This window comes from Centrocercus urophasianus, unplaced genomic scaffold, assembly GCF_019232065.1.
Source record: "Centrocercus urophasianus isolate 14NV4802_14NV808 unplaced genomic scaffold, USGS_Curo_1.0 seq_11, whole genome shotgun sequence".
NCBI lineage: Eukaryota > Metazoa > Chordata > Aves > Galliformes > Phasianidae > Centrocercus > Centrocercus urophasianus.
The window spans coordinates 58,401,718-58,417,838 of NW_024884253.1; the positions used below are offsets into that span (position 1 = coordinate 58,401,718).

A 16,121-nucleotide genomic window follows, 5' to 3' on the forward strand; every position below is an offset into this window, starting at 1 on the left:
CTTCAACAGGAAATAAATCTACACTGGTATAAAAACCAAATTCAATATTTGGTTTCCATAACAGAACATACAATTTTCATGTATTTAATTTCCATATTTTAGAAGTTAGATGTAGACTAAAATTTTGAAAGATTCTGTCACGTTATGTTCTTTCTGTCATTCATTCCTGCTTGCATTTATTTTCTGTAATGTGTTTATTCTGGAATGTGTAAGAAAATCATTTTTTACTATTCCCATATACTCCTTACATATATACTCCTTTACATACATATATATACATACATACATATATATATACATATACATATATACATATATATATACACACACTCCTTACATTCCACTTTCTTATCGTTCTAGTCACATTTTTCTACCCACAATTTCAACTTCTGAATGTTGCTTTTGACCTCATTTCTCATCTGTAAGGATGGCTATGCCTTTCTAGAATTCTAATGTCTAAACCTTTGAAGTTAGGAACTGCATCCCTTATTCATCAACTATGGCCCTTTCAAATCGTAATGCTCATTTAACTCCTTTTAAATCGAGTGGACAAGTCTTCCTTTTTGCCCCCCTTTTGTTATCTCCAGAAATCACTCTCACATTTGTGATCAAATTACAAGGAAGGATACAACCAGAGGAGTATTCACACTGTTTTTCAACATATTGAAACCACACCTAAAGGGGGAGGAAGACAGGCCAATACTGGATCAATAAAAGACACTTTCATTAGGCGATTCACCTCAAAGTGCAAGAGCCTCAAATTTAAATGCCTTGTCTAAAACAGTTATCTTGGGCTTTCTGTGTAGTCAATGGGAGAAGGCAGCCACCCTCCACCAGCAGAACCAAATCTCCTCTTCTACATGAACCATCTCTACAGGTGCCCAACACTCCCCTTAGTTCATACCAGATACATGCTATTTCAAAGACATGCAGGTTTCAGGAAGGGCCTCCTCACCACTGTATTAAATGGTGGTTTTGGATTAAGCAAAAGAAATTCATATCTACCTCACTCTATAGCTCTGCATAGCGCACAGGGATACTAGGCAAGGAACTGATTAGCAGAAGACAAGTTTACACAGTGAGAATCTACAGCAATCATAGAAACGCTTGTTTTATTAGATGTGTCCAGCACATTTAGTTACCATTCAAATTTTGCCTCTTAAACTGTATTCTGTACTCTCTAACAAAGCCAAACATTTTGGTGGTACAAAAATACAAGATTTTAAGCAAAGGAGAATAAAATATATATATATACACACACACACACACACACTTCTGACCGTAATTCTATCTTTCATTACACACCATCACAGTTCTACTATAAATAAAGCACTTTACACTGTCATCTAAAATAAAGATACTTTTTACCAACATCAAGACAAGTAGTATGAATTACAAGAAAATAAAATCTTATAAAACACTGTGAAACTCCACTTCATTGGAGAGGAGAATGACATTCACAAAACCTTTACAATCTCTTACCAAATAGATATTTTAGTCTATTTTATTAATTGGGTTATCTGACAAGAGTTACCTCTTGTCAAAGAGTTAATGTCAAGAGAAAATAGTGCTCAATAGGGAAGAAAACTTTGTAGCAGATTAGTGGATATAGTAGATCGAAGTTACTTCTAAGGAGATAACTGACAGTTAATACGCAACAATCCAGATTCATCGGGAGAGAAATCCCTTTAGCAGGCTGGGCCATGAGACAAGAAATAGGGAGACAAAGCCTCTTAAGCATCTTTCTGGCAACACAAAATGCAATGTAGCTAAAGCAATATAAAGTATACAGTGCATGCTTAATAGTTTACCTAGAGGAATGTAAGGACACTACATGCTGAAGGAACGACTGAAGAAACAAGAGACACTGAGACAGACCCATCTGCCTATACCCAACAGGAAAAGCCTCAGTCTTCACAGTACTCAGGCCTAGGCACACACTAACAGGCTCAGCAACAACTCCTCATTCTCTTCTGTCTCCTTCAAGCAACAGTATTAGAGAAGCCTTATGAAATAATGTTCTAAAGAGGCTGGAGAATATCAGTTTGTGGAAAACGTCTGTTATCTGCTGTCAATATTCACAAGAGAACGGAAAGTTACAAACTGCAAGGAGATGCTGGGAATACACTGTGCCACTTCAACAATTGTTTGTTTTGAAAGCCAAGTGCATGTTTCACTGTGGCTGCAAGGTTCTTCTCTTGCTAATTACAACAATACTCATATGGATATAACCTTTCTATATGTATGTTTATCAGTCATTATTGCATAAATGTGAAAAAATAAATAACAGAATAATCAGCCCTGCAAATTCCAAATGGATGACAATATATTAATATTAGAGTAATACCATATTTTTATCACATTATATAAAATGTAATATATGTTTAGAGAAAATTAATCCTTGGCTCCCAAAACAAAAAAGACACTAGAAGTTAAAGGTGTATCAATAGCATCTCTGATCTAGTAGATTATTACATATTTTATATAACATTCCAGAGCAAGGTGGAAGAGAAAGATAACAATCACATATTTCTTGAATTCCCAGTAACATGTGCTACCCACAGTTATTGTAAACCCAGTCTGAATTTCATCACCTTTTTCTTTTACAAGCCTTCAGACTCAGACACACATTCATCTAGCAGCAACAAGGTGAGCTATTACTGCCCCGCAGTTGCTTGTTCACTGACCTCACAACAAATTGCCAAAGAAGTACTTGTGTGATCAAAATAGAAAGTTGAGCAGCCAAAATAAACTCTAAGAATGATAAAGTTTTATGTTAATAACAAGTTGAAGTATTATATCATTGATAAAGTGTCATCTAACCTGAATAAGGATTTACTTTTTCCCCTGTATCTTAGGCACAGAAGCCTGAAGTCCCTGTATTTAACTAAATTTGAACTTCTTCACCTGAGTGATTTTTTTAAAAATACAAGACATTCAGAATTGTTATATTTTACATTCTATCTGTACACAATTGTACTTTAAAGACTGAAACAAACACACAGCCACAAGATGCACGTCAGGCTACATTTAGGACATCATCTGGGAAAAAAATATTTTTGATAAAAATAATAAAAAAAAATAGCTTCCATTTATCAAGAGAACCTACAAGTAAACACACATCTGTTTGCAGAATTCCATTGTTCCCTTCTACATGTTGTACAAATACCAATAAACTTACCGACCAGAGAAAATATCCCAAGATTGTGCAGAGTCATCAGAGATTCCATCCAGGAGAAAGGACAGCAGTTTAAAAATCAAATAACTACATTCACTACATTGTGAAGTAAATACAACACAATCTGACAGAATACACAAATGTGTATTATTGGCCAGTAAAAAGGAATAAAATAAATTAACCATGCCACCCAATTAATGTGCATCTTGACTGTCATTAACTAACATGCCATAGTCAAACCAAAAGGTGGGATGAAAGTCTGCATCTCTACCTCGTGGGCACCACTGGCAAAGAGTTGTGTCAAATATTTTGAGTACTTGGAAAAATTCAATTTTACAGGAACTAATGACAGTGCAGAAAGTTAAACATATTTGATTTCACACAAACCAGGCCTTCACATTTCTGGCTACCTTTTCTTAAAAAAAAAATCCAGTAAGTGCTTCAATTTGGCATCTGCACACAACCAATGTATTTGAGTATTACCACTTAGAATTCACATTGCTGTAAGGGATACAGGACCACTTATTATGCTGCTCTCTTAAGAAAGCAGTATTTCTTAAATTATAGCTAAAATTCTTCTTTGGTTAGGAAACTACATTTTTTTTTTTTTATTTCTGAGTAGCATTCTTACCTCTTCTTCCTTCGAACACATCATTGATTTCTCTTAACAACATTGACATATCACTCAGTTGAGACTCCCAGGCCTCACAGAACACCTCAAGATTCTCTTTTGCAATCTTGCTAGATGGATGCAATGCTAGTGTTTCTGCTGCAGAAATTATCTATATAGAGAATAAAATATTTGTTAGTGGAAGACATCTTGATAAATAGCATTGCACACGAATTAACAAATGAATTCATAGGAAAAACACAAACTTAAATTGTCACTATGAAGTTTCTGTAGCATATTCATTTGACACATGCAAGTTCAACGACCTTCCTTGTGAATGCTTTTAGCTAACATCCAACACTGAATTGCAACTCTTCTATAGAGTTACATCAAAGAGTTCAACACGATGTCTCCAAAAAGCTCATGCAAGTAACTTTTATTTATGCCCAGTTGAAGTGACCAGATAAAAGCTGAGCATACCTGTGGACCAGTGACTTGGAAGGTATCTTCTGCATGTATGCACGTGATCTCAAGGGGCTCTGTTCCAGAAACATGCCTCAACAAGCGACACATCTAAATACGTTTTATTTTTAAATTTAAAGAGAAAAAGAATGATAAAAGTATTTTTTCATTAGTAATGTCTTCACGATTAATGAAAAAAGGCACACATGCATGCCTGCACACATACAATGAAGTTACTAATAGTCCTTTTCAAAACTTACTGGGTTCCTCACAACTTGGTGTTTCTTAGGAAGCATTTAAAATCAAGGAAAAACAAAAATCCTGGCTTAAAAGGTATAGAAAAAAAAAAGTCACCCAAAGAAATAAAAATCTTAAATAAAATCATTCCAAAAACAACAATCGCATACATAAATAAGTAAATTAATAAAGCTGAAAGTAATCAGATATCTATAGAACTTGGGGCAAACACAGCAGAGATGATGTCACTATAATCAGCTTACTCAGCAAACATCAACCATGCAGAAAATGTAGGCTTTCATCATCCAGAGAACTTAGTTATCTTTGTATGACCTTATTTTTCTCAAACACAGGGAAGAAAGTAGAAGACTGTATGGGTAGTAAAAGGTCGTCACTTTCTTTTTTTGGTACTAAGTTTAAGAGTGAACTTGGGGCTGAACCTCTGATTGATCACCTGAGGCGAGCCATGAGTCAGCCAGAGGAGCACAGCTGAAGGCAATTCACCTGTGCTGCCGGAAGGGGTGGAGCCTGGCTCCTAGACCTATTTAAGAGCTGGCTACCAGGGGGGAAGGATCTTGTCTGGAGATCCCTCCTTCTGGTGTTTTGTGGTGAGCCCAGCATAAGGGTAAGCCTTCCATTTATTCTCTCTTGTTATCATAGTCCACTTCACCTAACTCTGTTGTTTATTTTGTGATTGTAACATCTTGATATCCATCGATTATACAGGGACACAAACTGAATTAAAAATGAGTTGATTTTTTAGTCTCTGAAGTTCATAAAACTGTCCAGAACTTAAGGATATTATTTCTGTATAATCATATTTCTTGAATGAGTCCTTAGGCACCATTAAAACCCCAGAAATAGTACTAAATATTTCTGGTGCAGAAAACTCAACTCTTCTTTGCTTCATCACTATCTTATCAAGACTTGCTCTCACATCACGTGTTTCTTCAGGCAACTCAATCATGCAACTCAATACACCTGCTTAACCCATACATCAGAAACACAGCAGGCTGAAAAGCAATCCTCATCACCTTGGAGAGGAACAAAAAAATACATTTAAAAAAAAAAAAAAAAAAAACAAAAACACCTAGGCCTTAGTCTCTTATTCACGTGTATGAACACTGACATACAAAGCTGTGCATGTATCAATGCCAAGCATCCATGAAAAAAGAGAAGATTTCCAGTAAGCTTCTGACTGACAAAAACTTAACAAGACCATCAAAACAGTTAAGTTCATTAGATTAAGAAACCTAACCTTAAATTCTCTTCATTCTTAAAATGTGTCCTGGGTTCATCTATTGCTGGATGCTTAATGCTTCAGTAAAAGGCTGTAATCTCTAGTTAGATCTAAACACTACTTTTTTTTCATGAGTATTTCAGCCCTAAATTACGTATGCATACAACACTGAGTCAAACAATGAGTTTAAGTTAGACTCAAGAGGAGAACAGACTGTACTGTGGGAACCATTTGCAACAGTATCACACCTGGTTCAGACCATAGCAAGAACAACACGAAATCCAGCAGTATATTAGGAAAAACTAAAAAAAAAATAAAATTAAAACCAAAACAGGCAAAAGCCTTCCTAAAGAACAGATGAAAATAACCCTGCTATTCATTTTCACCTATTAAGATCAAAACAATTGTGAACTCACCTCAACAAGTTGCTCTTTCTGCTCTGATAGCTTGCAAGTATATTCTGCTACAGCTTCCAGATTTCCTTCTACTCCTGTGATTTTTAATGCTTTGAGAATCATATGATCTGTATGGTATTTCAGCAGATCTGCTGCCAAAGATGTTGCTGCACTGTGGACCTTGAATAGCATTAAAAGAAGGAGAGAGAAACTGAAGAAAGAAATATAGCCAGTACCAAACCAAACCCCTTTGAAGATACAGCAAAAACGTATACTGCTATACCAGCATACGGACAGCCTGGGGCCTTAATTCTTCAACTATTATTTAAAATACAAAGATAAAATTCACTGCACTCAAAAATAGCCCACCCAAAGGTAAAGAGAAACAAAAGAGCAGCTGGGTAGAATCAGGATGTGTGATTATAACACAGCTGCTTTCTGATGATATTGCAGATAGAAAAAACAGGTGCATGAATTTGTGGAGCACCAAGTTCAGCATAAGTACAACACAGTAACCACTCTACTTCTCATAAAGAATGTACATGAATAGAACCAGATGCACAGTATCTGAATTTATAATGCATTAGAAATTATGTTTCCATCAATAAATTGCCAGCGATCCAAAGAGAAGCTTGAAAATAATCTATTGGCTCATTACATAGCTTCAGGAAAGTCAAAAGCACCTGTTCTACAGGAAGCTCAAAGCCAGAACTAGGTTTGAAGAAGTTTCAAAAACATGCTATTAACAAGCAAGGAGAAATTCCTCATGAAACATATCTCTAAATCCATTTGCATGGAACTACTGAAATTGTGTTCTGAAGGACTCTGCTTGATGAGAGCAACCAGCAACAGCTGCTGCTACTTCTAGTGACTAGTCAGTAGATTTGCCTACTACTCTTGTGTCATGTAATCAGCTCAATTCTAAAAACATGGGTAAAAACAAACAGAAGCCTGTTTTAGAAATAGGAGAGCTTTCTTGTGACTGCTGAGTCTTGTAGTATTACATTTGTTTTAGTAGACTGAATGGAATGTATAAGAAAAATGGCTGTTCAAGATGATTTTTCAAGCCCTTATAAACATAAAGAGTTTGATAATGTGACCCCGGTGGGCCTCGACTGCGGATGAAAGGGAATGTTTTCTAGAAATGTTAGCAGTTTTTTTCCCTCTGGACTGTCTTTTCTCTTCTGGAAGTATTTCCTATGCAATTCAGAATTAAGAGGTTTTGTTTGTTTGATGCATATTTCATATGTTTAACTTCTGAAAGGAAAGTAGCTCCAATGAAGAGATAACTGCAAATTGTAATGTTAAAGTAGGAGCAGGCAATTCTCATTTACATATAGAATACAATAGTGATTACCTTTTCATTACAGATTCTTTTCATCTCGATCTAAAACAGAAATGTACTCAATTCTGTCTCAGAATATCAAGCAGGAAAACATAATATTGGGGAAGGAAGGTACCTCTTGTTTCTTCCATAAAGTGACAAGAGATGGAAAAATAATACTTTTAACATGGTTGTCTGTTCCCAGCTACTTAGCCTATTAAAACGTTTTAATTAGTGTCACGAAACATTTGATTTCACAGAGAGCTTGTTTGTTGATACAGTGCAGCAGCAGAAGTCAAGGACTAACAGGACAGTCTTCAAGCACACTCAAAAACATGGCTATGCGGCGATCAGCTACGATTTCTACAAGGAATAAAGAAAATGACAACAATCTAGATTTGCTTCTATTGATAGCATAAATCCTGTATGTCTTAAAAAGCTTTTACTAAGGAAGCTTTTATTCTCCATGTGTCACAAAAGCAAGGTATACAACACGGCTTGGGGTTTGTTTAGAAATGCAAACCCACTCAGTTTGTTCCACAAATTCTAGAACAGCTTACTACACTTTCACCTCACTTTCAATATGGGACTAAATTGTAGGGCATAGATAACCCACTGTTTTGTACTCCACCTCTGTTAGCTGCTTTACAGGAGATAATTTTCTTTTATTGATACCTGACAAAACTATTTAACTGTAATAAGTATGTAGTCTTCGCATGACGTTCATAAATAGAAATCTGTGGGCAGGACATTGTGGCAAGATTTACATTTAAAGAGCTAAAAAAAAAAAAAAAAAAAAAAAAAGCAAGGATATTAACAGTTTCTCTTACATACTATTTGCCAGACCCTTTAGCTTTATGGTCTCTGCAATTATGTAGCCACATACTATTTTCACTGAGAACCCTTCCTTCTCATTTGCTACATAGGAATGCCATTACCCCAAATGGATTAAAGCAGCTGAATGTCACTCTGGAAAAGCTCTGCTACTGACTTCCTGCATAATGGTGACCAAAGTAAAAAGCTGTTAGTAAACGAGCACAAGTATATTCCATTTTCCAGGAGCTCAACAGGTAGCATGACAGGTAAGAAAACCAGCAGAAATTGGTTTGTTAGCCAAATATTTCCAGTCAGAACAGCTCAGATCTCAGTCTTAGCAAGTACACCATACCTCTCTTTTGTACTGCCTTATAGCTTACTATAGAAACCTGCACCGCCTTAGTGTTCACTTTGCTATCTGTTTAAGGGAATAATAATGGGGAGGACTTTAAGAGATATCTGAATGCTTTACAAATGTTTTAGAAGCTGCCAGAAATCAGTAATTCTGTATTTGGCTCAAATGTGTGGAACAGACAAGGCACCAGTGCTCTCTATTAAGGGAGAGAAGAGGGAGAAGGTAGGATCCAGATTAATAAACACAGTCAATCTCATGTGTCAAACAAGGCAGCTATCCCATACTGCATGTCATGATTTGTGACATCTAGCATGTTTGCATTCAGGAGAAGAGTGATTACAACAAACTGCCAACAGTCCAGAAAAATACCTGAGTATAATGCATAGCCATAACACATTTTTGCTATGCAAATACACACATAGAAATGAACAGCTAAGGTAAGTTTCAGCACATCCTAACAAGAAAAAGTATTTAAAACAGGGATGTGTGCTTCCTCAAGTAAAATTTGGTTACTACATTTAAAATAATGATGGTACTTTCAAATGTATTTTTATTTGATTGCTGTCAGCACTGGTAAAGAGCCTGGGTATCCAATAGATTTCTAATTAGTTATAAGAAAGAAGAAAGGATATGATTGCTTACCAGCTCTCTGATGAAACTGTGATTCAGCTGCTCTAACCTCTTTAGGTCTAGGATCCTATTTTACAATTTTATATATGAAAAGTACAAAATGCAAGGTTTCCTTCAGTTTATGTTTGTTTGAACTGCACTTACCTCTCTTTTAAGCTCATTCATACACTGGCATGTTTTTAAAATGGAGACTTCCAAGTCTTCCATGAGATCCTTTGTCTTCTGGTTTTGCTAGAAGTCAAAGAAAGCAACCAGACAAAACATTACACAGCAGATCCCACCATGACACATGACTTAATTGCTTTAGAAGACAGCACTGTATTTCTAAGAGTAATATTTCCATTTGTATATCCTGTGTAGATTTTGCTTGAAGAATTCCTTGATGGAATCTAAAACTGATACCAATGACAACTAATTGACTGTTTGGGATCAACAGGGATTTATTTCTGAGTCATAATGGCACCTTCAGAAAGGTTTCTTTATGATTAAGAACTTACACTTTCTGTCTAAACATCTGAAAGTAGAGTAACAGTTTAAAGGTGGTGTTTTTTTTTTCCTATTCAATGTCAGCAACACCCTTTTCAAATAAAGTGCTACCTAAAAAGTTATATTGGATGTTTTACATTGAATTACAAAGAGATATCTTCCCTGTAAGACTTCAGATCTTTGTCTAATTTAAACAAATACATTATCTTCACTTTGTTGAATTAGCTTCTAGATGGAGCTCCAAATTTGGGAAAGAAAAAAACAACCAACAAAACAAACTGAACACTATCTATGGAATAACCCAAATGTCAAAGGCATACAATAGGAAAAACTGTTCCATAGAAGTAGGTATGCACCCATCTCCAAAACCTAGTGAAAATAATTATCCTAGGTGGGACCATTAAGAAGCCCACAGCTGCAAAGATATGAGCAACTCAAGTATAAACTACATAGTAGCATAAACACAAAGTGTTTATCTGCAGATAAAGACAAGCATGCTCTCATTTTTTTTAAAGCAAAAAACTCACCAAACCAATATTAGCATTTCCTCAGGTATTCTTTAAGTACAGACTGCCATAACATCACTTCTAACATTTTAACATTCAATACTCACTGCCCTGTCCTTTCTTATTCTTTTACCAATTTATTTAATATGCACACTATAACTCCTTTTGTGTGTGATTATTTTCCTTTTCAGTAAACACAACTGAAAAACAATTTTCTAGTCCAAATAAGCCCACAGGAAAACGTAAAACAGGACACTACTCTATACTGCCTTTGAATTTTATGAGCTTGAATATTTGCAGCACAGATTTCAGAAATATTTATAACTCAATCAGTGGCATTAGATTTTCTGGTGTGTTCCAGCTACTTTGCACTGACACAGAGGAATACAAACTAGCAGGTCAATGATGCTAGCTAGCCTATGATTTAAAGTTGATTTATGTTTCTGGACACTTCTGTTTTAAAATACACTCTTCAATGAAGATTCAGTTACTCTGCCTGCTGAAAGGAAGTATAATGGGTGAAAAGGGAGATAATCATGCAACCTAAGAGCTCTACATATCTCTCAATTCATGCATTCCAAGGTATTTTGATTATCAACAATCCCACTTGAATTACATTAAGCTCCTCAGAAAATATTCAACCTCCAACGAAGCTCTAAACAGCAGAGCCACTTCAGTGAGCAAGTAATGTTTCAACTGCTCCCTTCAGTCATAGCTAAGCTGCATTATTTATTAGTGTAAATATATGATACACAAGCCCATGTGTGCACACTCAAGCATTTTCACAGCTCATATACATGCATATTTTTGTACTAGGCTCTCATTTCCATCATCTGAAATGCAGCATGTAAAATCTCTAGAGGTGATGAGTTTCTCCAGTAACACAGCTTAGAACTACTCAACCTAAGCAGAGTTTTAGCTTCTTATGGTTACTGTATCTATGCAATAAACATTCTAGATGCGTCTGTATATCAGTCAGATTAATATTCTCTTCAAACTGTTCCACTAGATTAAGAACAACTGATGGATGCATCTAATTCAAAGAGGAGAAAAGGAAGAAAAATGCTTTCTCAGCAAATAGATTCAGTTTTAATGTAGCTTATACGCATCTGTCATTATTTTAGACTGTTGACATTTCGTGCTATGTTTTTCCTCGGGAACAAGACTGAAAGCAAGTCAGTAGCAGGAACAGAAACTGCATTTTCCTTTGCTGCCCCTTTCCTCCCCCTTTAGCATGTGTTTTATATTATCTTCAAGGAACAAGGTAAGACAAACGACAGAGACAGATTTAATGTGTTTCTTCACAAAAAAGGAAAATTGCCGTCACTGAAATTTTTAGAAAAAGCTGGACAAAAATTCCCAGTAAGTCTCTTCTCACTTGTCTTCCCTCCTCTCTAGAAGGCAAAAAAGTAGTTTTATAATATTTCACTTTTCAATAGTTTAAATGTTTTCAGTATTCTGTAGAAGACAAGAAATACAAGCTGTGATTACTGCCATGGGATCAAGACAACTGAAGTCTCCGAAGGAACACATCAAAAGGCCTTGCCATTCAAGACTGTGTTTTGACACTTCTATTAATCTCGTTTCTACTTACAGCTTCATGAAAACCAGTCCACCTTCAGTAACATAACTGAGGTGTCAATGAATGACTGAAGCGATATCGCTGGGGCAAGGTGAAAACAGTACTGAAGCTAAAAAAGCACAGTTACAAACTCTGGCTTCCTTCATCAGCTAACTTACTCTGAGGAATACACACAATTCTCTCTTCCTAGACCAAAGGATACTTGGCCTTAAAAACTTCTTTCCAAAGTAGAGGTGAAAAGATTTACTTTGCTAAAAAGCTCTTACAGCTTGCATCCACACTGAAACCAGCTGCTCTAGTTCCATTTTAGCCTGCTTAGACAGCTCCAAAATGTGTTCTCTGTGCTCATGACTGGTATAGGCAGAATCTGTGAAGTCCTCCGTATGTTCCAGGATAACCTCCAGCATTGTTGAAAGATTCTCTTTTGAGAGAAAATAAAGATTCTCACGAAGACCCTCCACCTTATTCTGAAAAAGAAACACATCAATTCCTTGAGAATTTTTTTAGTTTTACTAAAAGCAGCAGGTAGGTGCATCATTTTACATTTCATTTTTCTCTTCTGTGTTTTTTAGTATTCATGTATTTTCAAAGTAATCCAATATTTTTCTTGTATCAGACCTCTGGTGTAGGATGTGGGTTTCTTTAAACAAAATTACTGTCCATTTATCAGAACTATCATCGTTTTCCTGCAGTCAATAAGAAGCTTTTCAGTTAAATAAGTTTCAGAAAATAGCTGTGTATTCAGATTTTGATTGATCTTTACAAGCTTTTCCACAGCCATATGATCAGTTTTGAGGGTGTTTTTTAAATATTTACATTTGATATATTGAGAATGGAGGGAGAGAAATCAAGTGTTACTCAGATTCCAAGAAATAAGACATGGTTGTTAATGCATTGAGCAACAAGATACAATTTTAATTCATAGTATTTTCTTTGAATGCCAGTTTGCTCTTTTAAATTTCTGCATGAGTGTTTGTATGTGTTTTAAAAATGCTAGTCTTATGAAGTGAGAATTCTTCATCATCAATTTTAAAGAAGTTTGATATCCTGGTGCTTAAGATTATTCAACATTAAAGGCATTACTCCCTCACAAAAAAAAAGCAGGAGGAAATGTGAAATATCAGAAGGCATATCTTGGCAATAGCAATGAAATTATCACCACCTTCTGCTGGATTCTCTTACATTCTGAGACATTTATTCAAGTTACATCTGAAAAGATGCCACTCTACCATTTAGAATTAATAATCATAATAAATTTTTTAAAAAGATTGGATTCTAGTTGGGGGTAATTTGTTAAGCTGTAGAAAACAATACTCTTTCCATTCTCACCTTGAATTCTCTGATTCCAGTATATATACTGATAGGAGCCACTTCATTTTCTCCATTTGGTCTAGAGTCAGTTACAATTTCTATTACCTGTTCCAAAGCCAGTCTCATTCGATGAAAAACACCATCTTTGTTTATACGAGCAGATTCACAGTCTGGATGCCTAAGACAAGTCTTCAAAAGAAAGCAAATTAAGTAGTAAGAAGGAGACAAATGCAGGAGTGAAATGAATGCTTCCTGCTGAAGCAAGTCTGAAGAATGTGTTAGAATACAAAACATTCTTCCTGTTAAAATGCTGTTAAGTAGAACTCATAGAATTATTCAGAATGCAAAGATGTTCCTCTACTCATTTTATAACCTTCTACCTTTGAGTATGAAGTTTAAAGTGAGGTTGAGAAAGAACAGACAGCTATCCTGCCAGTTGCCATACCCTGATTTATCTAAGTTGTGTAGAAGTGTGAATTATCACTGACCTTTGAAGCAGTTAATAGCATCATTGTGCACTTCTCAAGAACAGCCCTAGATGCTGCCATTCTTGCCTTTTTCTTCTCATCCTTCAAATCCTGAACAGCAAAAGAAAAATGATTTGAATACTGCAGTAACTAAAACATTTACTGCTTATGAGACTGGGAAAAAAAAGACTGTCTTGCAGATGGATGGGTTGTAAGAAAGCTTCTTTATGATGTCTGACAGATGCTATTTTAAGCCTGGCTCATGATCTAGAACTTGCTTTTCAGAAATACTTTAATTTATGTATTTATTCTTGGCACTACTCAATTCAGATTTCAAAGAAAGAAGATGTCAGAGATACAGCATGTGCTAATTGGGTCACTAATTTCTGTATCCTTATCATATAGCATTATTTATAGAGCAGGAAAGGAAGCAAAAAGCACAACCAAAAAACAAAACCTATGATTAAAAATAGCGTCTGAAATGGTGGGGAGCGGAAGGCAGAGAAAGAGAACACCGACCTTTCATTGCACTGCAGGGAAGGAAATAGAAAATTAATATTTTATACATTGTTATATTTACCATATACCAACAATAAAGAAGATGTTCATATGCTTAAAAAGCCATTCCTCTGTAGAAAGCATTGAATGCAGGAATTTTCCAGGGACTCTACACGGTGAGGGATATAGTGCAAAACCAAATTTTACCTCCAGAGAAAGTCAGCAAAAGAGAAGAACTTGGAGTCCAAAGTGAGACTGGGGTGGGAGGGAGGTAGAGAGGACAAAATTTTAGACCCTCAGTGTGTAACACGAGGAAGGACTTAGCTTAGGATCTTTCCAACACTAGTAAAGATAGCAGAATGCTTTAAGAGTGTTATGAAACGAGTAACCAAATGGTATTTCCACTGAAACCAGGTCTAGTTCTCCTCTGCCAGTTACCCATGTCTTGTATTTCTTACTATAAATGGACACAGCTTTTTCTCAGATCTAGTAACTTCTTTGCATCTTATTGCTATTAGGAATTATAAGCTCCTAATTATACAAGTTTAGAAAATTTAACTCCTAGAAAACAGTGCACTAATTTTCTGTTTATATGTCCATTTCGATCAAAACAGTGACATGTATTGTGTATCCAGACTTATTACTCATCTCAAAATATGGAAGGTAGAATGAAAACAATTATTATTAGCTGAAAAAGGAACAGTTTACAGGATGGAATTAATACCACATTAAAAAACAGATAAACATTCACACAAATAACCAGATAAATCATTTTGACATTTTTCAAAAAGTCTGCTAATGACAGAAAATCTTGAAGCCTGAGGTGGCCAAGTTTTAAACAGCAGCTCATTTCAGAAATTTATGCACTGCATTTGGATAAATCCAATCACGCTCAAGAGTTTCCAACGTGCTTATATTAAAGAAAAATACCTTGAGGGAGGTTTCCTCCCAATAAAATCACACAGCAGCCTACACACAGGGTAGAACACTAACCATAACCCTGACAGAATTTTTAAGAATATTAAAGAAGTACTCTTTCGAAAAGAATCAAGTAGACAAGGAAAAGGGAGAGTGAAAGCACAAATAATACTGAAAACCAAAAACAGTTGAATAGAGCATCACTTACTAGCAATACAGTTTTCTCTTTTGGAGAAACAACTGCTATGCATATTTGAGAAGAAAAAAAAGAAGTGGCTCATTTCCAAGCAGGATATCCTTTAGCAGCACATAGCTTTTCCAGTCTTGATTATTTGACACTGAGCAAGTTCTTCACAGACTCAGGACACACAGACAGTGAAAAGAAGTGTTATATGTTTTTAGTAAAATACCCCAATGTCCTGTTTATCTCAGGGATGCTGTGTCAAGTCACAAAAAGCCAATTCTATATGCATGATGCTGGGCAATCTTTTTACACAAACTGAATTCCGAATTTTGCTCAATATTAAGGATGCAATCAGACTCTGGTCCAATTCTGAATGGGGGATTTGATTGCCCAGGGGAAGCAACCAGAGCTCAGAGCAAAGGTCTTAAGCCTCAGCAGATCTTTTATTTACAGGGAAAGTATCATTCAACAGAGAGGTCCTTTTCCCTATGAAGTGAACAACAAAGATGAGAACAGTCTCTTTGTAATGAGGAAAAAAAGTTTTGAACAAAATCTAATGAAAATGTTTCAGAATAATGAAAAAATTTAAGCAGATGCTTTATTGGGATGTAGAGATTCCAAGTTTTGAGTTTTCTGAAGCCACTACTCTGTTTTCAAAGTGTTTCACTATGTGCAAACATCAAATGTTTCTGTCAAGAAGTAACAGACAAATTCCCTACCAGAGCAAAAAGCCAGAAAAGCTAAAGCCAAGCAAATGAAGTTAAAGCATGACTCAGAAAATACACACAAAGGACTCTGCAAGATGTACAAGGGAAAATAATCCAACTGAGTTTTAAAACAGAAGGATGCGCTTTGTGTGGAACAAAAAAAAGAAATGTGTGTTTCAGAGACAGAACACCACTATTTTTTGCTTTATAATAGT

At 35.7% G+C, this 16,121-nt stretch overlaps 1 protein-coding gene across 1 annotated transcript in view; it reads right to left on the reverse strand.

Moving 5' to 3' along the window:
* The window catches only part of CTNNAL1 (catenin alpha like 1), a 58,622-nt gene that overhangs the window by 12,043 nt on the left and 30,458 nt on the right, over positions 1-16,121 (reverse strand). The window contains exons 5-11 of the mRNA XM_042839929.1: positions 13,621-13,710; positions 13,151-13,321; positions 12,088-12,288; positions 9,392-9,478; positions 6,144-6,302; positions 4,269-4,361; positions 3,810-3,960 (exon numbers count right to left, since the gene is read on the reverse strand). Coding sequence (XP_042695863.1) covers positions 3,810-3,960; positions 4,269-4,361; positions 6,144-6,302; positions 9,392-9,478; positions 12,088-12,288; positions 13,151-13,321; positions 13,621-13,710 — 952 coding nt within the window. The remainder of the gene's footprint in view (positions 1-3,809; positions 3,961-4,268; positions 4,362-6,143; positions 6,303-9,391; positions 9,479-12,087; positions 12,289-13,150; positions 13,322-13,620; positions 13,711-16,121) is intronic.